The sequence below is a fragment of the Pelobates fuscus genome, chromosome 1 (assembly GCF_036172605.1).
Source record: "Pelobates fuscus isolate aPelFus1 chromosome 1, aPelFus1.pri, whole genome shotgun sequence".
NCBI classification, from domain to species: Eukaryota; Metazoa; Chordata; class Amphibia; order Anura; family Pelobatidae; genus Pelobates; species Pelobates fuscus.
The window spans coordinates 393214670-393241876 of NC_086317.1; the positions used below are offsets into that span (position 1 = coordinate 393214670).

Consider the following 27207-nt stretch of genomic DNA (forward strand, 5'->3'; position numbering starts at 1 on the left):
ACACCGCTGACCCTTACCTTCTCCCATACGGAACTTGCAGCTCCAGAGACTAAGTCCCGTTCGAAATGGGACTTAGTCGTTTTTTCGCATGAAATTGACCGACCGCACAGCCCAAATCTATGGAACTGTTTTGGGCAGGAAATTGTGCTTGCGGTCGGTCATAAAGGACTTCCAGCTAACTTTTGATCCACTGGAGGGATTTGGCTGATTTTTGAAAGTGTTTATGTTTGATGTATGCTGAATCTGAATATGCAATTTTTATTGAAATTGAATGTATGGTTTTAAAGTTACAGTGTGTATGTGAAAACTGTATTTTTACTGTATGTAATAATTGGTTTAACTGTTTATCTGAGGGGAGGGAACCTGTGGGCTGTACTATGCTGTTATTGGTTAATTTCATCCTCCCCCTGGGAGTGTCCTATTTGCATGTAACCTCAATAAAAGCCAGGCTGGGTGTTCCAGACCTCAGACCTCTTCTGACCCTCAATACGTAGCCTTGTCTCGTTATTGGAGGGAACTGCTATATCACACTGGGGATTGCTATGCGCTGCATATTCCCCTGAGCTCTTAATCACTTAGCTCTTTTAAGAGCTTGTTCCGGATACGCTCTCCAGGAGGAGAGATCTTCCCCACACGTTCCTGAATGCTGAAGGTTCATTCCAGGGTGGACGGAAGACGGCGCGGCTCCAGTTAAGCTACGGCGGTTGTGGAGCCTGCGGTGGTTGTGGTGTCGTCTGCAGTGCTTGGAGTCCTCTGAGAGCGCTAGGAGCATCCATCAACGGAGGGTACTCGGTCGGGGTACACGGAGCTCCGTTACAGTATTAAAAGGTTGACTACCTCTGGTCTACTCTTCCACAGCCCACTGTGAAATCTTATCACAGTGCGTGTTGAAGATGGAGGCAGATGGGGTGCAAAAAAAAGCTCATCTACCTACCTACCTACTATATAATAGAGTGGGCATGATTATCATTAATATTGTTTAGCTCCTTGAACAGAGTTTGACGAAAGGCTTCACAACAGTATTTCTTTCAGCTCTGAGCATTCTACAAGCATAAATCCAAGTAAACATTAGGTTTCAGATTCTTTACCGCAGGCTGTCGGAGAATGCTTGCACGCCATATTTTGAGATGCAGTATCCACCACCAAACATAGATATTCTCCCAGCAGCACTGGAAACATTCACAATACGTCCTCGAACTTTTCTGATTAGAGGCAGCAAATTCAGAGTCACATCAACCATACCCAGCAGATTTATATTTAGCACTTTAGCAAAGTCTTCCTTTGTTTGCCATTCATTGGGAGAAATTGTATGTGCAAACCCAGCATTATTTACTAAACCCCATAGTCCTGCAAAACATGAAATATGAATATTAAAATAAAACATTGTAGTGCTCTATACATAAATTAAGAATACTGAATTCAAAATAAAATTTACGCTGCTGTTTACCAAACATCTATATTCTTTAAATTCATGAAATATATCCATATATGTAAATAATGTAAGTTCTTTAACCCCTTAAGGACACAGGACATGTGTGACATGTCATGATTCCCTTTTATTCCAGAAGTTTGGTCCTTAAGGGGTTAAAGGAACACTATAGTCACCAAAATAACTTTAGCTTAATGAAGCAGTTTTGGTGTACAGATTATGCCCCTGCAGTCTCACCATTTTAAATTACTTTATTCTTTATTTATTTTCTTATTTATTTTTGTTGGGCGTTAAAAAGACACAAGCAGCTTACTAAGCCACAACAGCAGTAGTAGGCACAGAAACACCAACATATCAAAACAGTGGTATGGCAATGACGTTACAGCACATTTTTATATGTAGAAAAAGGTTCGCTAGTAACATGTAGAGAGTGTCGACTGGAGGTTTGTGGTATCAACCCCAGCTGGTAAGCAACTAATCCTCGATCACACTGTCTATTGATAGCATGTCAGACTGACTAGGTGTAGCTGCCTACTAATCAAGTGAGTAGTTGAGATAGTAAGATAAGCGTCTCTCCCTGCGCCCCTGTACCTTTTACCTTGCTCGTGTCTTCGTGTATACTATGGAAAAACCCTGGTTAAAGTGAGTGCCTATATAATTAATTGCCTCTGAAATCTGGGTATCTTAGAGGCAAGTGGGGGGAAGAGAGATTTATCGACTCCACTGAACGCGTGGTACGCCATATCTATAGTAGTAAAATATAACAACCCAATGTTTGTTAAAGAGGAAATAATAAAAGATGAAGTAAAAAAAGAACTTAAGAACCATTGAACAGCTATATACGGTTCCGTTCAATTAGGTTAAATAAAGCCCAGTAGGTGGTGTGAAGCCTCAAGTAGTGGCCGTAGCGTAGCGTCCAAGTGTGTCTTCTGCGGGATAAACGGCAGGACCTTTGTGGGATCCCATATGTGGGCTGATGTGGGTGCTCCTCTCTGTCCCGGCTGTGGCAATAGTTCTTACGGAATGCCTAGGGTCTCCAGTAGAGCAGCCGCACTCTGCATATCATGAACAGGGTGAGTGGATTCGCCGTGTAGGACCCCGAGAGTCTACGTGGGACGCCAGCGGTACTGGATGCCACGGTCTCATAGTAGGGCAGTGACTGATTGGGCTATCAATAAAAAAGAGCAGGTTGTTTGCGTAAGCAGCCACCTTGTGTTCCAAGGGTGTTCCCTGTAATATCCCTGTCCTGTCTGACTGCCTTATTCCAGAGAGAGGGCAAACAGGATGGTGGACAGGGGACACATCTGTCATGTACCGTTGTGGATCGAGAAAGAGGGTATGACAGCACTATTGATCCATAGGCATGCCATTGGAGTCATATAAAGCGAGTGGACCCAGGAGAGTATGTTCGGGCCGAATCCCATTTTGCGGAGCACAGCTAACATTGACTGCCATTCCACCCGGTCAAACGCCTTTTTGGCATCTGTAGGGAGGAGAAGGACTTTCCAAGTGCAAGTCTGGGATGCATGGAGTATATTTATCTCTCTGTGTTGTCCTTTGCCTCTTTACCAGGAATAAAACCAACTTGATCTGGGTGGACCAGCTTTGGGAGTTCTCTAAGTATTAGCCTCCCTCATACTGCTTTGAGGCAGTCCTCATTAACTACAAATACTAATAGCTGAAGTGTCAACAAAAACAAAAACCACAGGGTTTGAGAAAGTTGCCATTGCGGCAAGTCTGACAGCTTCCCAACATGGTGATTTAAAAAATAAAAATATTTATTTGCAATTTTCTAAGTTTTTAACAATGTGTACAAAAATCATGTTCCAACATGGTACCTTGCAGAGAGACTTAATTTCGTAGTGTACATCAAGATATAGTGCAGTACCGTTAAATACATTGAATTTGAACCTATTACATGGAAATATAGTACATTATTCTCTTAAGGACGTACGACATGCAGCTCTTTTTTTTTTTTTTTTTTTTTTTTATATTCTTTATTTTTGTTGTGCAGATAATTACAATGATGCCTGCCATACCACAACAGCAAAAACAGGCGCAAGAATTTCAACATGGTTAAACAAATGTGTAGCATTAGAGAAACAGCACAATTTTTTAAAGGTAGTGTTAAACAAGAAAACATGCATTTTAGGATACGTTAACCTCGATTTAAGAATTGCATAGCATGCATATTCTGGTACCTGTGCTTTCACTGAGTGTTAGGATAAGGCTTATACTGAACAGGCTATTCTAAGAGCTGACTGCTGCATAGCATACTATGGTTGTATATGAAGTTGAAGATCAACGTTTATCGTATATACTAGTTTAACAGGTTGATATGGGCTGATTGAGTTAGGTCAGCGCTGATATTGCCTGCTAGTCAAATTTAAAGGGGAACTTTCGTTCCTACAGGTGAGTTTTTATTGCCACAACAGCATAAACAATCAACACATTGTTTTGTAGTTTGGGACAGTCATATGGCAATTGTAGAGAGAACTATTGCGTTGACATATGGTGAGAGTATTAAGTGGATCAGTGTGCAATCTAACATGTCTGCAGCTAAAGAGAAGTTAAAACAGTAATGGTAGCATACTTTGAATTTGTAACAGGCTTATCTCAACAGAAGAACTAATGGCATGCTGCCCCTAGGAGGCTCTAAGCAGGTTGCTTGGTTAGATAGGGAGTAAGTATAGAGGTGTAAGTGCCTAGTAGGTGAGCGGATATCTGCCAGAAAATGGTTACTGGTACTTGGGCTGTATTTGTGAGAGGCAGCCAGAGTGATGAGGAATAAGTCTACAGTCAACCTATGCCAGTAGTTGGTAGATCAGAGTGCATGAGTATGCAGGGACACTACGTAGAGGTCTGTCCCCCGTGTAAGATACTTCGGCTTGTCGACTGACTCGTGGTATTGTCTCGTGATATCTGTGTTGGTGCCCAGCAAAGAGGGAAACAATAAGTCCTTTGATGGTTGGTGAAGTCCCCGTGGTTCCAGGTGGTACAGTAGAGGTGAGTGGCGCGGTCCGATGCAGTCTGGGGATGGCAACATCTGAGTGGGGGTGACGGTGCCTTCTTTCTGTTTAGGTGGTGACTGCGGCATATGTTACTGGCGTGAGATTTCGAGGCACGAATGGGGCACTGCCCGCCGGGTTCCAGCTGTGAATCGGTGTTGTGGTGGCTTTGGGGCCCGCCTGGAGGAGTGAGTCCCATGTTAGGCCCAGGGTCTGTAGTAGCTCTGCTGCGTCTTGTGGGTCGTGAATATGGTGGGTTGTTTCACCTCGCTGCACATGTAGTGAGTTGGGGGACCGCCAGCGATATGGGATATTGTGTTGCTGGAGTGTGGCGGTGAGGGGTCGGAGTGACCTACGCCATGCTAGGGTACCCCCCGACAGGTCGCCATAGAATGTCAGCTTTGCACTCTCAAATTGTAAGGGGGTTTTTCCCCGGAGGGCGGTAAGGACTGTCGCTTTGTCCACACCGTTTTTAAAGGTGAGTATAGTGTCCCTTGTGGCTGATTTAGGGGCCTTGGCAGATTTAGGGATCCGAAATATATTTGTGGGCATGACAGGTATAGGATTACCTGAAGGTAGTATGCTGGTCAGAAGGCGTTCGATCTTGCGCGGGACTTCTGTCTCCGGTAGCTCTTCTGGGAGCCCTCTGATCTTGACATTGTGTCGCCTTTTAGCGTCCTCCTGGGCATCCAGGCGCCGTTCCAGCAGCACGTTTTTGCGGTGCAGTTCCCGCAGTTCGCCTTGCAGTGTGGCGATAGTGCTCTCATGTTCCTGAGTGGAGGCCTCTAGCACCGTAATGCGGCCTGTCAGGCCCTGTAATTCACCCTTTAAAGCCGCGGTGTCTGTGAGAATATTGTGTTGCAGGTCCGCCAGTAGGGCTTTTAGCACCCCCGTGGTCACGAGGTCGGCATCCAGGTCTTTCCTTGTGGAGTTTGGGGTGTGCTTTGGCTTCGGGTCTGGAGTTGGGAAGTATTCCTCCTCTGCTCCTTCGGAGTATTCATCCGAGTAGTCTGTGCAGCCTCCATGGAGCGCCGCCATATTGGCTTCACTCGGGCCGCGTGCCCGCCTCCACATCTCCCCGATTGTGAGCCCCGGGGCTGTTATTTCTGTCGCCTTCTTCTTGTGTTTACGTCCCATTTGTTGTGTGGGGTACCTGCGTGCCCGCAGCGGTTAATGGGGGTAAGTTCGGCGTCGATTAGGTGTGCTTTCCCCGATTTAGGCACGGAGCTCCTGTGTAGTGCGTCTGTTCGCCTCGATCCGTCAACCGGAAGCTCGACATGCAGCTCTTTGATCACATATGAGCTTTGACACATATATATTAACCTTTATTTGTGTGGTCTTTACTGTTTCAAGGTATACCTTTATTGTTTCAAGTTAATGCCCTTCTTTCTTGTTGCATTCTGTACCTTGAGCTTAATTTGTACCCATTTGGTGGTGACCTGTGTGGTGTTAAGGGGTTTGGAACTTGGTTATATAAACCGGGGTGAAGAACAGAAGGTGGGTGGGTAAGGTGGAGGGGGGGGGGGAGGGGAAATATTGCCCTTTGTGTTTCTTTTCTATGATCTAATTTTACCTTCTCATGTATCATTTTTCCCTCGGTTTTTCTCTGCGTTAGTGTTGCTTCCCCCTTGTTTAGTCGTTTTAGCTTAGAGTTGTACTGTAGTGTTCGGAGGTGTTGTTTGGGTGTTTTGATGCCTGCCCCATATATCCCATGCCTCTTTCCAGAATGTTTGCGGGGGTCTATGCGCTCTGGCCATCACTTTGTATAATTTTGTATTTTCAGTTTGTAGAATACATGCATTAATATGCGGGGGAGTGGATTGCAGCCAGTTAAGGCTGATGGTTGTAAATGTGGCTGAGGTAATGTGGTATATTAGATGCTGGTCAGCTCTTTTGATGTATGTTGGCAGGTATTGTAATGGATAGTGTTTGGGAGTTCGCGGTAGTGCCATCCCCACTACTATCTGTATCAGTGTGTGTATGTCTGTCCATAGTTGTGCTAGACCGGGGCACGTCCACCACATATGTAACATCGTTCCCTGAAATTTGTTGCATCTCCAGCATATCCCTGGGTGTGCATGTGTTATGTGCTTAATTCTCGTAGGGACCAGATACCAACGATATAGAATATTCCTTGCTATCTCCAGATGAAAAGTATTTAGTGTGAGCTTTTTGTTTGCATTGAGTATTTGTGCCCACTGTTCGTTTGTCAGTTTTTTGCCTATGTCCGCTTCCCATGCTTGAACAAAAGCGAGGCTATGCGGATCTGAAAGGTGGTAGTGATGATTATGTAATATATATATTAGTTTTAGTGGTTGTTTGTCTTGGAGACATATTTTTTCTAATTCTGTTATGTTTGCCCAGGTTTCCTTGGAGGGAAATATATATTTTTTTTTTCTCAGCCAGGAGCTGATTTGTCTGTGTACAAATTCTGCGAGTTGGGTAGCTGGTATGCTTTTTGTAGTTGTTTGAATGGTATTAGTGTGCCTTGGTCAAAGAGTTGGTGGAGGTGCGTCAGTCCTTTTGTGCGTCAGAGATTGATATTAATAAAGGGTATCAGGTCTGTGAAGAAATGCAACAGCATTGCTGGTTACAGTGTCGCGTGCGTTTTGCGCATTTTGTGGTATCTATCCCATTCTCTCAATATTGTCGATGTTGTTGGGGACATGTTTTTATATTTATTCCTGTGCTGTGGTAGTAGCCAGGCTAGTGACGTGAGATATTGTCCCTCAGTGTGTGCTGCTTCTATGTCTGTCCAGGGGTTTGGTGTGTTATGTTGGTGTAAAGGTGAGACTGTCTTTCCAATCATACGTGTGTGTCTGTTTTATGTCGTTTGTTAAGTGTGAGGGCGTGTGTAGACACATAGCCTGCCGTTTGGTGGTGTTCAGTTTGTAATATGAACAATCACTGTATTGTTTCAGAAGGGCATGTAGGGCGGGTATGGAGTTGATCGGGTCATTTACAGTGTCAGTAAGTGAAAGCATGACATCATACGCAAACATGGTAATTTTGTATTCCTTGTCTGCAATGTGTACTCCTTTGATCAAAGTGCTATCTCTTATGGCTTGTGCTAATAGTTCAAGGGCAAGAATGTAAAGGATGGGTATAGTGGGCAACCTTGGCGTGTGCCATTGGTGATTCTGAAGGGTTGGGATACAAAGCCCCCATTCGCTACTTGAGCAGATGGTGTAGAGTATAGTGCTGACAGTAAGTCTAAGAATTCAGGGGGGAATCAAATTTATTTTCAGAACGGCCCTAAGAAAGCTCCAGTGTAGCCTGTCAAAAGCCTTCTCAGCGTCCAGTGACATGAAGACTCTGGGTTGGCCGATAGCTTTCTTTCCATATAGCAAGCTATGAAGCTTCTTTGTGCCATCTGCTCCCTGTCTCCCTTTAACAAAGCCCACCTGGTCATGGTGTATCAGAGAAGGTACAAGGGCCACCACTCTAGTGTCATTGATTTTTGCGAGGATTTTCGTGTCTGTATTCAGCAGGGATATGGGTAGTAAGTTTTTTGGATGGTTTGGTGTTTTCCCTGGCTTTGGTAGTGTGGCTATGTGTGCTAATAACATTTCAGGTGGCATGGTCCCTGATTGTACAGTTTGGTTTAGTGCCCTGACTAAGTGTGTCCCTATGGTGTCCTGGAAAGTTTTATAATAATCGTTTGTGAACCCATCAGGCCCCGGTGATTTCTCAAGTGGCAGTGAACGTTTTGTTTGTGTCATTTGTTGTAGAGAGATTGGGCTTCTTAAGGAGACCCTTTGGGACTAGGTTAGTCTTGGTAATTTTATGTGGGAGAGGAAGTTTTGGATTTCACTGTGTGTGTGGGTTGATGCGTTTGTATGTCATCTTTTAGATTGTAAAGGCATTTATAGTAGTTAGCAATATCTGCACTGATTTCTTGAGGGTTATACATTTTTCCTCCTGCGCTGGTAAGCAAGTACAAGATCTTCGATTGGGCTTGTTTGTGCCGTAGTAATGATGCAAGCGCTTTACTAGCTCTGTTGCCTTGGGTATAGTATTGTAGGTTTAGTTTTTTGAGGTTTTGGGCTGTTTTGTGGAGCAGCAGGTCATTGATCTGCTTGGTAATTTGTGTTATTTCTAGTTGTTGGGCGGCGGTGGGGTGTAAGTGCTGTGCATTCTTAAGGTCTCGCAGGCCTGTTAGTAAAGTGAGGTATTTTTTGGGGTGCTTCGTTTGATGTAAGCTGCTCTGCTGATGAGCAGTCCCCTGGCTACTGCTTTGTGGGCTTGCCAGATTGTGGTAGGTGAGATTTCAGAGCTTTGGTTTGTCTGAAAGCACTTGCTAATGTCCTTCTCTAATTTGGTTTTAAAGTCCGTGTTAGTCAGCAGGGTATTGTTTAGTCGCCATGGGGCCTTTCCTCTGTGAGTATATGTGTCGTGGATCGAGAGGATCATTGGGACGTGGTCTGACCACACTATGTCCCCCAGTTGGCATTGTTTCACCTGTAGAATTATATCGCGCGACACCATGGTAGGATGTTGTGTGCGCCAGATGTCATAGAGGCTGTAGTCTGAGATTAGTTTAGTGAGGGCCTTGCATAGCGGTGTTAGAGCTTTGGATCTAGGGGTGGATGCGGGCACCATTGTGTCCATGTACGGGTGTAGCACGTGGTTGAGGTCCCCACATATTAATATTTGATGGCATGTCATGTTGTGGGATTTTGTTCAATACTTTATGCAAGAAGTTGCGTTGGTTGGTGTTTGGGCTGTAAATACCTACTAGGGTGTATAGTGCGTTGTTGATACTGCAGTGTAGTATGAGGTAGCGTCCCTGGGCGTCCTTCCTGATTTGCAGGAGTTCAAACATGAGGGACTTGTGGAACAGAAAAGACACTCCCCTAGTTTTTGAGGTGTAAGTGGCATGATATTGGGTCGTGTATTCTTGCTTTCAGAATTCGGGGACCCTGCCATGGACAAAATGGGTTTCTTGCAGGCACCTTGTCCTGTTTGGCACCTTCTACACCCTGTTCCAAATTATTATGCACATTATATTTTTCTCATTTACCTAAATAATTGATGTAAATAACAGCCAGCACAATTCTCATGTTATCAACTATTAAGAGTGCAATTCAAATTTTATTGAACAAACCTCCTAATGATAACAGTATTTTTTTAAAACATAAAAAACTTACAATGCACTGTTATAAATTATTATGAACAGTAAGTTTCAAAACACTTTATAGGTTGTAAAGAACTGAAAATTGTCATTTGTTGTGTTTGTAGCATATTTACTGACATCCAAAGCTATTTCAATCAAACTTATAACAACATTTTAACAGGTCACGTTAGATTTTAACATAGGACCCCTTATTTGATAGCAGCTTCACAAGTCTTACATCCATTGAGCTTGTGAGTTTTTGGACAGTTTCTGCTTGAATTTGTTTGCAAGATGTCAGAATAGCCTCCCAGAGCTGCTGTTTGGATGTAAACTGCCACCCACCCTCATAGATCTTTTGATTGAGGATGCTCCAAAGGTTCTCAATAGGATTTAGGTCAGGGGAGGATGGAGGCCACACCATGACTTTTATCCCCATAGAAGCCATTGATGCAGAGATATTCTTTGCCGCATGAGATCGTGCATTGTCGTGCATGAAGATGATTTTATTACGGAAAGCATAGTTCAGCAAGAAACTCCACATACTTTGCAAAGGTCATCTTTTGTCAGGATCGGGACAGGGATCCAACACGCAGAGTACAAACAGTAGCCAGATACGTATACCGGACCTTAGAATGGCCGGACTAACGTAAGTAGTACAGTATAGAATGGTCAAAGACAAGCCGAGGTCGAGGGTAACAGAAGACAGGTAAGCGAGAGACAAGCCGAATCAAGGGTAACAGAGATAAGCAGAGTAAGGTAAACAAGCCGGGTCAAAACCAAAAGGGATAATAGAATACACAAGCACTGAGTGACTAGAACAAGCTAGAACCACGACAGGGCAATGAGCTAATGAAAGAAGCTCTGTTAAATACCCTGTTCATAGCAGTAACCACGCCTCTGAGGCGTCCTGATTGGTCCTGCAGCAATTGAGTGACAGGTCATTCCGGAGGAGTGTCCTGATGACAACTTCCTGCCTAGATGCTGTAAAAGGCAGTCACTCCCTCGCGGCCGGCCTTGCATGACCGGATAGACCGTGGGAAAGGGAGCCATCAGGCCGTCTGGATGGAGGAACAGCTAAGTCTCTACCTCTTTCGGAGGTAGAGACCGCAGGTACCCTGACAGTACCCCCCCTCTCAGATATGCCCACCGGGCGGAATACACCAGGGCGAGAAGGGAATCGAGAGTGAAACACCCTGCGGAGACGGGGAGCATGCACCTCCTCCTGAGGTACCCAACTTCTCTCCTCAGGACCATAACCCTTCCAATCGACCAGATATTGCAGTTTCCCCCGGGAGATTCGAGAATCAACGATGGAATTGACCTCATACTCCTCCTGACCCTCCTGAACTGAGCGGGGAGGGGCGATCGTGGAGGAGAACCTGTTACATATTAATGGTTTTAGCAAGGAAACATGAAATGAATTAGGAATGCGTAAGGCATTAGGCAACGCTAAACGATACGCAACTGGGTTAATTTGAGACAGTACCCTGTAAGGTCCAATATATCGAGGAGCAAACTTCATGGACGGCACTTTTAACCGAATGTTTCTAGTACTTAACCATACTCTATCGCCTGGAACAAACACCGGTGCTGCCCTTCTACGTTTGTCAGCGTGTTTTTTAACCAGCGTAGAATTGTGCAGAAGGATTTGTCGAGTTTGATCCCACAACTCTCTTAAATTGGCAACATGAACATCCACCGACGGTATCCCTTGAGAAGAAGACTCCGAAGGAAGGATGGAAGGATGAAAGCCATAATTCAAGAAAAAAGGGCTAGAATGCGTAGAATCACAAATGAGATTGTTATGTGCAAACTCCGCCCAAGGAATCAAACCGACCCAATCGTCCTGGTGTTCTGAAACGAAACAACGTAAATATTGTTCAACTTTTTGGTTAGTGCGTTCAGCAGCTCCATTGGACTGAGGATGATAGGCAGAGGAGAAATTCAATTTGATGCCCAGTTGGGAGCAGAATGATCTCCAAAAACGGGAAACAAATTGGGAGCCTCTGTCAGAGACAATTTGGGAAGGTATCCCATGCAAACGGAAAATCTCCCTGGCGAATATCTCCGCTAATTCGGGCGAAGATGGGAGTTTAGGTAAGGGAATGAAGTGAGCCATTTTAGTAAATCTGTCTACCACAGTGAGGATGACAGTGTGCTTTTTAGAGATAGGCAAATCAACAATGAAGTCCATTGCCAGGCAGGACCAAGGCTTTTCAGGAACCTCTAAAGGGTGCAGAAATCCGCATGGAAGCGAATGGGGTAGCTTGGTCTTGGTACAAACTTCACATGCCCCGATGAATTCTTTAATATCCTTGCGTAAGTCAGGCCACCAAAAATCTTTAGAGACCAGCGCATAGGTCTTGCGGATGCCAGGATGCCCAGCCACCTTGCTGTTATGGAGACAGCGTAGCACCTCCAGTTGGAGAGCGGCAGGAACGAAGTGTCGATCCCCAGGAGTCTGTTTGGGTGCCAAATGCTGAAACTTCATGATCTCAGAAAGCAATGGAGAGTGAATCCTGAGATTCGTGTTCGCGATGATATTCCCCTTAGGAACTATGGAGGACAGAAGTGGTTCAGTTATAGTGGATGGTTCATATTGACGAGACAAAGCATCGGCTTTAGAGTTCTTAGAACCAGGTCTATACGTAAGTACATAATTAAAGTGAGTGAGGAACAAAGCCCAGCGAGCCTGCCTGGCGGACAAGCGCTTAGCCTCCCCAATATAAGACAAGTTCTTATGATCCGTTAGGATAGTAACAGGGTGTAGAGTCCCTTCCAGTAAATGTCTCCACTCCTTTAAAGCCTTAATGACCGCTAACAGTTCCCTCTCCCCGATGTCATATCTGCTCTCAGGCCCAGAAAATTTTTTAGAGAAGAAACCACAAGGGTGTAACGGTTTATCCACCCCTAACCTTTGAGACAGAACAGCCCCAACTCCTGTCTCAGAAGCATCGACCTCGAGCAAGAAAGGCAGAGTCGTATCAGGATGAACTAGAATGGGAGCTGAGGCAAAAAGGTCCTTGAGAGTCTTAAAAGCACCAAGAGCTTCCTCAGACCAGAACTTAGTATCAGCCCCTTGTTTGGTCATATTGGTAATAGGCGCAATGATAGAGGAGTAACCCTTAATGAAGCGCCTATAGTAGTTGGAAAAACCAATAAACCTTTGGATAGCCTTGAGTCCTTTGGGCAAAGGCCAGTCTAAAATAGATTGGAGTTTACCAGGATCCATTTTAAAACCTTCCCCAGAAATCACATACCCAAGAAAGTCTACCTGAGACTGATCAAAACTGCACTTTTCCAATTTGCAGTATAGACCATGTTGCAGAAGTTTGTGTAACACCTTTCTGACCTGTCTATGGTGAGTCTCAATCTCCTTAGAGTGTATTAGTATGTCGTCCAGGTAAACAATAACACAATCATGCTGAAACTCCCTAAGTACCTCATTAATCAACTCTTGAAATACTGCAGGAGCATTGCATAATCCAAATGGCATAACAGTGTATTCGTAATGGCCATACCGGGTATTGAATGCCGTCATCCACTCGTGACCTTGCTGGATTCTCACCAAATTGTAAGCCCCTCTGAAATCTAACTTGGTGAAGATTTTGGAGCCCTTAAGGCGATCAAATAACTCGGTAATCAGTGGGATAGGATAGGCATTTCTGACAGTTATTTTATTCAAGCCTCGGTAATCGATACAAGGTCTCAGCGTGCCATCCTTCTTCTTAATGAAAAAGAACCCCGCCCCGGCCGGAGAAGAAGACCTCCTGATGAATCCCTTTTCTAAATTCTCCTGAATATACTCCTCTAGAACCGAGTTTTCCTGAACAGACAAAGGATATACATGGCCCCTCGGAGGCATAGTCCCGGGTAGAAGCTTAATTTTACAGTCAAATGACCTGTGTGGCGGCAAAGAATCGGCATTCTTCTTGTCAAACACTGACCTTAAGTCTAGGTAAAGATCTGGTATTTGTCTTTCTGTGGACTGAGTAGGATTCTCCTGTATGTTAATATTAGCTAACGGAGAAACCTTGCACAAACACCGATCCTGGCAGCCCTGGCCCCACGAGAGTATCTCCCCTAACTCCCAATCAATAATAGGGTTATGTTCTTTCAACCATGGGTACCCCAGAACTATGGGAACGGAAGGAGACGAAATGAGCAGAAGAGATAAATTCTCCACGTGTAGGATACCAACATTTAACTCAATGGGTATGGTCTCACGAAAGATAACAGGGTCTAGTAGTGGTCTACCATCTATGGCCTCAACGGCCAAGGGTGTCTCCCTTAGCTGGGATGGGAAATTGTTTTTACTAGCAAAGGCTTGGTCGATAAAATTCTCAGCAGCACCGGAATCTATCAAAGCCATAGCCCTTACTACTTCCCTCCCGCAAGTTAAGGAAACTGGTAGCAGAAGCCTGTGATCTTTATAATTAGGAGTAGAGGACAAAATAGAAACACCCAAGGCCTGTCCTCTAGAGAGACTTAGGTGCGAGCGTTTCCCGGGCGGTTAGAACAGTTCGAGAGTAAATGACCCTTAGCTACACAATACATACACAAACCCTCTCTTCTCCTGTACTGTCTTTCCTCCTCAGAGAGGCGGGTATACCCTATCTGCATAGGTTTAGGAAGCAAAGATACCGTGGAGTCAGGACTTGGAAAAGCGAGGCTAACCTAAAAGAAGGTCTCCGGTTCCTCTCTCGAGTGTTCTGTCTCTCTCTTAAACGTTCATCTATACGAGAGATGAACGAAATTAAATCCTCTAAATTCTCAGGGAGTTCTCTGGTAGCAACCTCATCAAGGATTACTTCAGATAAGCCATTCAAAAATACATCCATATACGCCTGCTCATTCCACTTGACCTCTGACGCCAGAGACCTGAACTCTAGTGCATAATCCACCAGTGTTTGGTTCTCCTGTCTCAGACGCAACAGTAATCTGGCTGCATTAACCCTTCTACCTGGAGGGTCAAATGTTCTTCTAAAAGCAGCTACAAAGGCGTTATAGTTATAAACTAATGGGTTATCGTTCTCCCATAATGGGTTGGCCCATCTCAGAGCTTTCTCAATAAGTAGGGTGATAATAAATCCTACCTTTGCCCTATCTGTAGGATAAGAGCGAGGTTGCAATTCAAAATGGATACTAATTTGGTTTAAGAAACCACTACACTTCTCAGGAGCCCCACCATAGCGTACTGGGGGGGTAATGCGAGAAGAAGCACCCAGTGTGGCTACCTCTAGACCTGAACCGACAGGAGAAACAGGGGTATTACGTATCTCCTCTGGTGGGTTATTGGCACGAGATAATAGAGCCTGTAGCGCAAGCGCCATCTGATCCATTCTGTGATCCATGGCTTCAAACCTAGGATCAGGAGAGGCAAGCTGACTGTTTGTACTCGCAGGATCCATAGGCCCTGTCGTCAGTGGTGTATCCTGGTTTTGTGCTGCCCTAGGCAGGACAAAACTCAGGCGCTCCCCTCCCCCCGCGCCACCCCCACCCAACCTTTCCCCCCGCCCCGCATTCTAAATACACACACATTCACTGACAGATACGCATACACTAGCTAACAGAAACACACACATACTAACAGACTCACTCACACTCAGTAACAGACAAACACACTCACTAGCAGACACACACACTCACTAACATACACACACACTCACAGGCAAACACACACTAACAGACACACACACACTAACAGACACAAACACTAACAGACACACACACTGGCACACACACTAACAGACACAAACACTAACAGACACACACACTGACACACACACTAACAGACACACACACACACACACACTAACAGACACAAACACTAACAGACACACACTAACAGACACACACACACACACTAACAGACACACTAACAGACACACACACTAACAGACACAGACACACACTCACCCACATTAACACATTTTTTAAAATTTATTTTTAACACATTTTTTTAAATTTATTTTTAACACATTTTTTTAAATTTATTTTTAACACATTTTTTTAAATTTATTTTTAACACATTTTGTTTTATTTATAACACTTTTTTTAAAATTTATTTTTAACACATTTTTAACACATTTTTTATTTATTTATTTTTAACACATTTTTTTTTACATTTATTTTTAACACTTTTTTTTTTTATTTAACACCCCCCCCCCCAGCCTCCTTACCTTTGGGAATGCTGGGGAGGGGGGGGGGGGTCTCTTCCTCCCTGGTGGTCCAGTGGCCCAGTGGCTGCTGGGCGATCGGGCGGCACTGCCTGGCGGGCGGGCGGCCGGCTGGCGAGGGAGCACTTCCCCTGAGCTGTCTGCTCAGCTCCCTCGCCAGCCGCAGAGTGAGGCTGGGAGCCGGAATATGACGTCATATTCCGGCTCCCAGCCTCACTCTGCGGCTGGCGAGGGAGCTGAGCAAACAGCTCAGGGGAAGTGCTCCCTCGCCAGCCGGCCGCCCGCCCGCCAGGCAGTGCCGCCCGATCGCCCAGCAGCCCATCCGGCATGTCTGTTAGCCGCAAGGCTAACAAGACATTTGCCTTGGGCATTTGGGGGGCGGCTTTTTTTGCCGCCCCCTGGAAAATGCCGCCCAAGGCAAATGCCTTGTTTGCCTCGCGGCTAATACGCCCCTGCCTGTCGTAATGTCAGGATCGGGACAGGGATCCAACACGCAGAGTACAAACAGTAGCCAGATACGTATACCGGACCTTAGAATGGCCGGACTAACGTAAGTAGTACAGTATAGAATGGTCAAAGACAAGCCGAGGTCGAGGGTAACAGAAGACAGGTAAGCGAGAGACAAGCCGAATCAAGGGTAACAGAGATAAGCAGAGTAAGGTAAACAAGCCGGGTCAAAACCAAAAGGGATAATAGAATACACAAGCACTGAGTGACTAGAACAAGCTAGAACCACGACAGGGCAATGAGCTAATGAAAGAAGCTCTGTTAAATACCCTGTTCAGAGCAGTAACCACGCCTCCGAGGAGTCCTGATTGGTCCTGCAGCAATTGAGTGACAGGTCGTTCCGGAGGAGTGTCCTGATGACAACTTCCTGCCTAGATGCTGTAAAAGGCAGTCACTCCCTCGCGGCCGGCCTTGCATGACCGGATAGACCGTGGGAAAGGGAGCCATCAGGCCGTCTGGATGGAGGAACAGCTAAGTCTCTACCTCTTTCGGAGGTAGAGACCGCAGGTACCCTGACATCTTTACACCTTCGGGGAGCCTAAAGGGGCCGACAAGCTCTCTTCCCATGATTCCAGCCCAAAACATGACTCCACCACCGCCTTGCTGACATCACAGCCTTGTTGGAACAGGGTTGCCGTCCACCAACCATCCACTACTCCATCCATCTGGACCATCCAGGGTTGCACGGCACTCATCAGTGAACAGGACTGTTTGAAAATTAGCCTTCATGTATTTTTCTGTCCAATTCAGCCGTTTCTGTTTGTGAGCATTGGTTAGTGGTGGCCGAATACAAGGTTTATGCACAGTTGCAAGACTCTGGAGGACTCTACACCTTGATGTCCGTGGGACTCCAGAGGCACCAGCAGCTTCAAATATCTGTTTGCTGCTATATAATGGTATTTTAGCAGCTGATCTCTTGATCTGATGCATGGATCTGACAGAAATCGTCCTCAATGTGCCTTTATCTGCACGAACCCGTCTGTGCTCTGAATCAGCCACAAATCTCTTAATAGTGCGATGATCACGCTTACGTTTTCGTGAAATATCTCATGTTTTCATACCTCGTCCAAGGCATTGAACTATTTCACTCTTTTCGGCAGCAGAGAGATCCTTTTTCTTCCCCATATTGCATGAAAATGGTGCTGTGCTTAATAATGTGGAACACCCTCCTTTAGTAGTTTTTCCTTAAATTAGGCTCACCTGGCAATCTAATTCTCACAGGTGTCCGAGATTGTTTTCCGTGATCAAAAGAGCCCTGAGACACAATGCCATCCATGAGTTAAACTGAAAAACAAAATATTTAATCTTTGACACTTAAATAGAATTTGCATAATAATTTGGAACAGGGTGTAAGAGGAGTCTGCGTTTATGTGGGGTGTTTAACCCTCTAACATTATGTGATTGTATCTTCATAATTTAGTGTGTCTAGTGTTCAGTGCTGTGTGTTCGTCTCGAGTCTTGCGGTGAGTGCCTGTAAGGTTTGTGCTGGGTTGGATGGGCAGCTGTAGTTTCGTTGTTTTGCTCCTCGTAATGGGCGGCCCTTGTATTGTGAGTTGGAGTGTGCATGGAGGGGAAAGGAAGGTTGAAACTGTTGGTGAACATAAACTAAGTATTTACATAGACTCTGGTTTTGAGGCATGGTACCTGTGTGTGGTACCGTGGGGGTGGAAACTTACTTGTCTCCGTGAGGTGGCTACGGGTCTAAGTGTAAGAACCGTTTCTTATGTAACCCATCCTGAGGTGGTGACGTTCCATTTGGAGTTTTGGCCCTCTCATCTTTCGCTTGTCAGTACTAGTTGTATGGTCTCTGTGTGATTTGTGTAGATTGCATTAACATCAACATACATATACACATGACATTTGCCAACACTGAGTTTTAGCGTCATTAAGCATTATACCTTGTCACAATTACACATCTGAGATTGTTAAAGTAATATTTCTAAGACATTTTCCCATTCATATGTCTTGTTTGTTTATCTTTACGCCCTCGTAACTACCCTGTACTCTGCGTGCCGTGTTGAGAGTTATGGCATGTCGTGGTATCATGCATTCCGCTGAGTATTTTGTGTTTTGGCATTGTATGCATGTGGGCATGTGGTTTTCCCTAGATTAGAGCATCTGCCTGTCCATCCCCGGTTGCATTCATCATTCTTTATTTAAGATAGATGTCCCCCCTGGACATATGTGCACCATATTATACTTTTTCTCAGTAGTTTAAGGTGTCTGCGTGCTGATGCTTTATCTCCTCGGTTGTCAGCCACCATCATCCAGGTCAGTGTGTCTCATGACAGTTTAGCTGTGGTGAACTATGGACTAGGGTGAACTATGTTTTGGCGGGATAGCTGTATGGGCCCAGGAATCTGTCGGTCTCAGTCTCCTCTTGGTCTAATCTTACATATAGTTTTGCGACTTCCTGTGCTATGCAAGCAATGTCATTTATGGGTAGTTGGCGTCTGTATAGGTTTGGGTGGTTGTTTTTTCAATTTAATGGATCTCAGCTATTGGAGCCAGTCAGATTATGAGTAATGATTTGAGACCGTGGGGTGTGCTTGGGTGGTCCGTAGTAGCCCTGAGGGGGATCCCTCGGGCTAATAGGGCATTGAGCTCCCGCCATTGTGTGACAGAGATAGTCATGCTCAGTCTCATTGGATCCTTCGTGCCATGTTGGGGCTAGTCACTCTATGGGAGTAGATATATAGTTAACCTTTCTGTTAAATCTGTTCCTTCCTTCCTTCTTTTTTTTTTGGTAATAGATTTAGTTTCAGTCCCGTTGTGGAGAAATGTGTTATATTGCCTCCATATGTGTTTGTGGAGAGAATCATTAGTTAAGCAGTGTATTTACTAGTCTGAGAATGCCAACTTAGCTTATGCAATAGTGTGCTAAACAGAAAAATAACATATTAAGCTATCAGCCAAGATTAAACAGAAATTAATAGTGGAAAAGTAAAATTGAAGGATTAAAAAAAATATTTAAAAGAAAAACATAGCTGGTCCCTGGTGTGTGCCTGGCATAATGTGTCAGTGCAGGCATACTTGCAGTCTTTATAGTGCTGTGCTTGTTCCTGCTCTGCTCCACTCCAGTTGTAATCAGCCAGGTGGAGGTGATGTGCTGGTGGCAGGTTTGGACTCTGTGAATCCCCACGAGTGCAGCTTGCGAAAACCATCCTCTGGTGAGGAGATGATCTATATCTTTCAGTCTTTGGTCACCAGCATCTTGGTCGGGAAGCCCCACCAGAATCTAATGCCGTGCGCCCTCAGGATATCTGCTACTTGGGAGAAGTCCCTTCTTCTGTGGAGTGTAGAAGCAGAGAGGTCTGCAAACACTTTCACGTCAGGGAAATCATCCGGCGGTTTGCTTGTGTTCCAGCTTGCACAGAGTATATGCTCTTTGATGTGGTAGTAGTGTGCACGCATCAGCACATCCCTTTGGGGCTGTTTCAGGTAAGAATTTGGGACGTGGTAAGCGATGCTCCCTATCTATGAGCAGCATATCCGTTGGTATTTCTGGCGAGTATGCTTGTAGTAGGCCTCTAACATGGGCTTTTTTTTACCAGGTTTTCTGGTAAGATTGTCTCCACTTCTAAGGCACAGATTATTCCTGTGTGCCCTATCTTCAAGGTCTGCGATCTTTGTTTCCGTTGCTATCAGCTTCTGTTCCATTTGTTCCACATGTGTGGCTAAATCATTATGAGCAGACGCAAACTTCTCCATCTTGTTTTCCATGTGGGAGGTACGATTTCCCAGTTCATGCATGTCTTTTTTATAAGTGAGTCCATTGAATGCTGCCACGTTGAGATCAGTTTGTGGGACAGGGCATCCAGTGCCATTTGTAAGTGGCTCTTTGTAAGTTTGTCGGTGTCCATTTCCGGCTCCGCCGAGTTAGCAAAGTCTAGGTTATCTTTGCTGGCACCGCCATCTTGGGATGCGGGCTGCGTTTCCATCAGCTCGGCGTGTGTTTTGTTCCCAAAGAAGTTTAATTTCTCCGCTTTGTTTGTGTTCTTCTTTCCTTTTTGCTGTGCCATATTATCATTTGGTGAGTTCTGGGTACTTAAAAACTCAGGATGGTTGCGGATTGACGTCCCTGTTTGCCGGAGCTCGGGATCAAGCGTCCATCACTCTCTGCGGTTAGAGAGCCCCCCATGGTGATTTATTTTAACATCACTTAACCCTGTGCTTTTTGTTTTATGTGACATTATAGCTATTAGTATTGCTAGTTAATAGGGACTGTCTCGAAGCAGTATGGGGGTGGCTAATACTTAGAGTGCAGGACAGCTTGTGAAACTGAAAGTTGAGGATTTACTGATGGTGATCAAGCTGTACCCTAATCTGCAACTTTCTTAATTAAATATTGTAACTGTTGTGACAGAGGAGACCTGGATTAGGGAAGTTTTCCCTGGGTTTGCTATTTTCATAATTACATTCATTTAATAATGATGTTATCTGTGTCTTTAAATAGAGGAAACACCTTAATGGAACTCCCTTAATAGGGGAGACACCTTAATCTTTGTATTAGCTGAAACGTTTCTCCTCCATCTCTAAACAATATGAGAGTACAATCTGTAAAGGTAGAATTTACTTGCAATTGACTACTTCCGGGGGCTTTCCCTACTTTTTCTATACATGCTAATCCTGAACTATATGCTTTCCCTGTAGAACAGAGGTTCCCAACCCAGTCCTCAAGTACCCTTTCTAAAAACACTTTAGACACAATTGGGTAATCCTTAAATCCTGAACTGTTAGGGGTACTTGAGGACTGGGTTGGAAACCACTGCTGTAGAAGATAAGACATCACCTAACTTATTCAACCTACTCTGCACACATATAATACGTGTAATAACCTCTATCCCCATCTAAACCATATATAAGCTGAATGACCTAGAAGTGTCACTATTTTTCAAACATTGCATCTAATCTAAAGCAAATTGTCACTTAGAAACTTTGGAAAATCTTTTGAACTGAATTGAAGGAGTGAGTTATAATGTACAGTATTTTAGCAGCGGTTTCAAAATTGTGTGCGCCGCGGCACACAGTTTGGGAACCGTTGCTATAATATTAATAATAATGCGTGAACACAGGGGCGCCACAGAATGTTTCCCAGATGCTATGATTATAGCACCGGGGAAACAATAACTGCTGAACTGGGGCCCGGTCGGGTGCTGCGGTCCTTTAAGACCACGATCGAGCCCCTGAAGTGTTTGCCGGCAGGGAGAAAGTGACAGCCTGTCACTTCCTCCCAGCTTCATGCAGGGAGACCGTGCATGAGGGAGAGGAGGCAGCCACAGCATGAGGGGAGAGGAGCATTCCAGGAGCTGCTCCAGACCCCTGGCTCCCACCAGCCAGCAGGACTCCAAGCCACCCTTTTGGACATGCAAGGTAATCTAACAGGAGGGTGGTTGGAGATATAAAAAATATCACATGTGTATGAGTGTGTGTCAGGGTATGTGTGTGAGTGTATGTATTTGTCAGTGTGCTTCTGTGTGTGTTAGTGTGTGAGTGTATGTGTCAGGGTGTGCATATGAGTGTGTGTGTGTGTGTGGTAGGCTGTGCATCTGTGTGTGTATGTGTGGGTAAATGTCAGTCTGCTTCTGTTTGAGTGTGTGTCTGTGTGTGTCCATACATCTGTGTTTCAGTGTGTGTGTGCACATATCTGTATGTCAGGATGTGCATCTGTGTATGTGCATCTGTGTGTCAGGGTGTGTGTTTTTATGTTAGTGTGTGTATCTGGGTCATGGTGTGTGCATCTATCAATGTGCATGTGTGTGTATATGCCGGTGTGTGTATGTGTCAGTGTGTGTATGTGTCTGTGTGTATCTATATGTATGTATGTGTTGGTGTCTATAATAATTTGTGCATATGTGTCGGTGTATTTATCTGTGTGTTAATGTGTATGTATATCTGTGTAAGTATGTAGGTATGTATGTGGTAGTGTATGTGCACACATCCAAGCAGTCAAACACCAGTACAACATACAAACACACTCTTGCAATCTAACATAAATATTACATACAAACACCCCTTCACTCAAACAGAAATACTTTACACAAATGTACATCTGCATTTCAAAGTAAACATTACATTCAAACACACTCCTGCAATCAAATGCAAACATTACATACAAACAGAACTCTGTATTAAAACACTAAAACTATATACAAGCACTCCTTCAAACATTAACACTAAACATTACACTATAGCGCCAGTAAATGCCGCAGCACTATACAGATATGCATCCTAGAAATTTTGATTTGGGGTGCCTTGAATAAATATTCAAATATTAAGAGCGCCTTGGACCCTAAACGTTTGGGAACCACTGTATTACAGTATTGTAGCAAGTCTAAAAAACAAACTATAAACCACAGTAATTATCACTTAATTTTTTCATGTTTTTTGACACAGGGCACATTGTTTGTTTTTGTGTTTTGTTTTTTTGTTGTTGTGTTGCTTTTGTTTTAATCTAACACATAAAATTAGTTTTACCTCAAAAAAGTGCTTTACACATCCCTTTGAGGGCTCTCCTCTCATCTGTTCCAAAATATTTAATAACGGTTACCCCCTATTTAGACTACCATTTAAAAGGACACTGTAGGCACCCAGACCACTTCAGCTAATTAAAGTTGTCTGTGTGCTGTGTTCCTATTGCACTTAGTACTGCAATGTAAAACATTGCAGTTCCAGAGAAACTGTAATGCTTACATTGCAACTCTAAGTCTGCCCACAGTGGCTTCCGGAATCCAAATGGACCTTTGGTCCGTTATCTGATGCTGGACATCCTCACGCTCTGCATGAGGACCTCCAGCATCATATTTTCCCCAAAGGGAAGAATTTAATAATGCTTTCCTATGGGGAGGTCTAATGCGCAAGTGGCCATGTCAGTGCATGCGCATTAGGTCTCCCCCGCAGGCTGATGTTGGTGGGGAAAGAGCGCGGGCAGAATCTAACCCAGCGCTGAGGGACATCGGCGCTGGATTCAGGCAATTGGCTGAAGGGGATTTAACACCTTCAGCCCCAAGGGAGGGGGGGTTCGAGAGAGGGGGGGACCTATTAAACCTATAGTGCCAGTAAAATGGCTTGGTTTTCCTGGGACTATAGGATCCATTTAATCCACTCTTTGGCTTCAGCATACTTTGCATATCTGATTGCCTTTCTTTTTTTGAGTTTTTGTAGTAGGTAAGAAAAATGATTTTACAGGCAGGCTTGGGGTAGCTAAAGTGTGATGGGTCATATTAAGTCCATGGATTTCTAGTTTAAACCCTGCTTCAATAGTATTAACATTTTAAATCATTAACATTTTCTGGCCTGCTTTGCTGTTACACAACAGGGATATAAAAAACAAAATAATAAATAATGGAAACCAAAGAGGTGAAGAATGAGAGTACTACATATTATACACCGTACACGCACATCTTGTTAGCAATACAATTTTTTTAATATTTACAAAACAAAATTTACCTGCTTCTCCTACAATGTTTGTAACCCACTTGGCAGCAGAGCTGACACTATGACTATCGGTGACATCCAGGATTACAGTCTGCAGTCTATGTGATGTCTCCTTCTTCAGATCCTCAGCCCCTTTCTCTGTCAGACAGGACGCCAATACCAGCATCCCACGCCGCTCCAGCTGCTTCGCCAGGAGGTTACCAAATCCAGAATCACATCCAGTAATCAGGACATATTTTCCAGAGAGATTATCCAATATTTGGCTTTGTCTGTGCCATCTATACAGGAGCATTAGAGCCAATACAACTAGCAGCAGATAGAACCACATGATGAAAATTTGTGACTGAAAAAAAATATACAGTATTGTGGGTGTGGATCATATTTAGTATCAGTGGGGTAATATACATTAAATACATTTCCTTTACTCTTTAAAGGAACATCAAAGCACCATAACCAATGCAGCTGTATAATCAGCTGTAGATTGGCTTACCTGTGTGGGGCACCTGTGCCCCACCAAAAAGGGCTATGGGATTCTTATGAGGCGCCGTGCACGTGTGCAGCATGTGCTTTGTTGCTGGAACGTGGTGAGTGTGCAGGAGACGTGTTAATATGACATCAAACTGCACATGCGCAGTGTGGGGGTAGAGTATATTGGCGGTGCAAGTGTGCATGTGGCTAAATCAGCTGTGTAGGACGCATGTGAAGTACAGTGTATTGTATTCTGGCAGTGCAACTGTGGCAGTGATGTCATCAACATATGCCTCGGGATGGGCCACCGTCGGCACATGCGCACCCGCAACATCACAGCAATTTTTACAGGGTAGGGAACTTCAATAGAACAATGTGCCCCATGTGCTGGGAGGAAGTGATTACACTCCCCTTCTCCCTGCACATTGTCAGAGAGCAACAGGGGGGAGAGAAGGCAGGGTAATATTGATCAGGAGAGGAGTGTCACAAACTCCACTGGGTCACCAGGGACCGGACACTGACTCACTGGCCACCAGTTAATAGGGAAATGTGTCCTCTACCTAAAGTAAGCAGAGAGGGGGCAAAAATATATGTATTTATTTTTCTATTGTACATAGAATATGACGGCAGATAAGAACCATTTGGCACATCTAGTCTGCCCATCTAGTTCTAAATACTTTCATTATTCCCTGGCCTTATCTTATAGCTAGGATAGTCTTACACATATCCCACACATGCTTAAACTCCTTCACTGTGTTAACCTCTACCACTTCAGCTGGAAGGCTATTCCATGCATCCACTACCCTCTCAGTGAAGTAATACTTCTTGATATAATTTTTAAACCTTTGCCCCTCTAATTTAAGACTATGTCCTCTTGTTGTGGTAGTTTTTCTTCTTTTAGATATAGTTTCCTCCTTTACTGTTCCTAAACAGGAACAGTAAAGGTTAAATATAGAAAGAAATGAACAATGCTAAGGTAGTACCCCTTTAAGGGGGTAGCTTCCAAGCAAACTGGTAAGGTGTAAGAAAAAAACACTGATTTTAAACATGTACTGCCTAGTGCTTAGTTAGAGTCAGTAAGGTACAACAATACATATAAAAATACTGGTGATTGATGGTAGATAGAGGTAAAGAAAAAACGGAATGCTAACCGATAAAAATACGGTACCAAAAACCCTGCATCAACAGTGCTACATGTAAGCTTTAATCACTGTTGCATGGAGGGGATACAAGTGGAACCAATGTTGCAGTAAAGTTGCTGTTGTGCAAACTACTACAATAATCTCCACAAAATCCGATTGTACACGTCTATCTAGCAAAACAACCCACACAGAATAATAGAGGAAACAGCTTGAGTCATAGGAAGAATGTTGCTGGTGCCATTGTAAAAGCAGTGGTAGGGAGAAGGTATCTTGTAGATACGAAAAAGACCAGTGGACAACTAGCTAATAATGATCGTAATGATCTAATGAAATGCTGCTATATGAACAACTGGTCTAACCAATACCCTATATTCTGCTAATAAACACCTTTGTGGGTGTTCTGCACTAAAAGGCTGCCTAACTGCTGTTCCTCTGCGGTTAGACTCTAAACTAAGGCAACATAAATTATCAAGTTATAGTAACCAAAGGTGAAGGTGAAAAGAAAGGATTCCCATTCATGCTTAGTGATGTGCACAGTGAAGTGCCAGAGTGCCAGAGTGTGGTGAGTGGGAATCACGCTGAAACCCGACGCGTGTTTCAGAGTGCGAGACTCCTTCGTCAGGGGCTTAAATTTGCCGCCCAAACCCCCCCCGGTATTTAAATGTAGATGGACCAATCACCGGTAAGGTCCTGATGTCGTCAGTATATCTGCTCAAAGTGGGCGGAGTTAAAAGTCCGTTTGCATCGGATAACTGACAGGATTCTTTTCAGTGGACGGACTACCTCTATATTCTACTCAATATGCATATACATTCAATGTGGGAAATTCATTAAAAGGTGGGGTTATTATGCATAATGCAACTGTTTGTAAAGATCCCTAAGGTATCTATTCTGAATAAATAGCAATTATAACCCTGCATATTATGAAGAGTAACAGTATTGCATTAAAGTAGAAAATACGGGGAGAGGATGAAAGTAGAGGGTCAACAATGTATATACAAGAGAAAAGAAGGGGACTTGTAATTTCCCCTAAATATAGTGTATGAAGTAAACCACTATAACTTATAAAGTCCTATTAAGGGCTAAAGGAAAAATTAACTAGTCGCAAAACTAACTAGGATGTAATTAATGGACTAATTATTAGTGTTCAAAATGATGTATTGTAGAGAGACTTCTAAATAAATGGAGAGTATGAAAACCCTTCATTAAGACCCCTAGGGGACAGGGTTTTTAGGCGATAAATCCAATAGCATTCACGTCTTCTTAGACGTTGATCCCAATTGCCTTTCCTTTGGTCAGGTTTAATTAAATCCTTTAACTTTTCCTGGTAAGTTTTATCCTGCAATCCATGAACCAGTTTAGTAGCCCTTCTCTGAACTCTCTCTAAGGTATCAATATCCTTCTGGAGATACAGTCTCCAGTACGGCGTACAATGCTCCAAGTGAGGTCTCACCAGTGTTCTTTACAATGGCATGAGCACTTCCCTCTTTCTACTGCTAATACCACTCCATATACAACCAAGCATTCTGCTAGCATTTCCTGCTGCTCTATTACATTGTCTGCCTACCTTTAAAGGACCACTATAGGCACCCAGACCACTTCAGCTTAATGAAGTGGTCTGGGTGCCAGGTCCAGCTAGGGTTAACCCATTTTTTTTATAAACATAGCAGTTTCAGAGAAACTGCTATGTTTATAAATGGGTTAATCCAGCCATCAAAGCCTCTAGTGGCTGTCTCATTGACAGTCGCTAGAGGCGCTTGCGTGATTCTCACTGTGAAAATCACAGTGAGAGCACGCAAGCGTCCATTTTTCTAGTTTACCTAACGACCATTTTTCTAGTTTACCTAAATCATTTGCCATTTGACTTGTCACTTTGGAACATCAACCCTGTTACATATCTTAGTATCATCAGCAAAAAGAC

The 27207-nt window shown here is 44.1% G+C and overlaps 1 protein-coding gene across 1 annotated transcript in view; it reads right to left on the minus strand.

Moving 5' to 3' along the window:
• Positions 1–25007, minus strand: part of LOC134596320 (retinol dehydrogenase 7-like) — a 41923-nt gene extending 16916 nt beyond the window's left edge. The window contains exons 1-3 of the mRNA XM_063444762.1: positions 24984–25007; positions 23689–24013; positions 1089–1347 (exon numbers count right to left, since the gene is read on the minus strand). Coding sequence (XP_063300832.1) covers positions 1089–1347; positions 23689–24004 — 575 coding nt within the window. The 5' untranslated portion in view covers positions 24005–24013; positions 24984–25007. The remainder of the gene's footprint in view (positions 1–1088; positions 1348–23688; positions 24014–24983) is intronic.
• Between the last annotated feature and the right edge of the window lie 2200 nt (positions 25008–27207).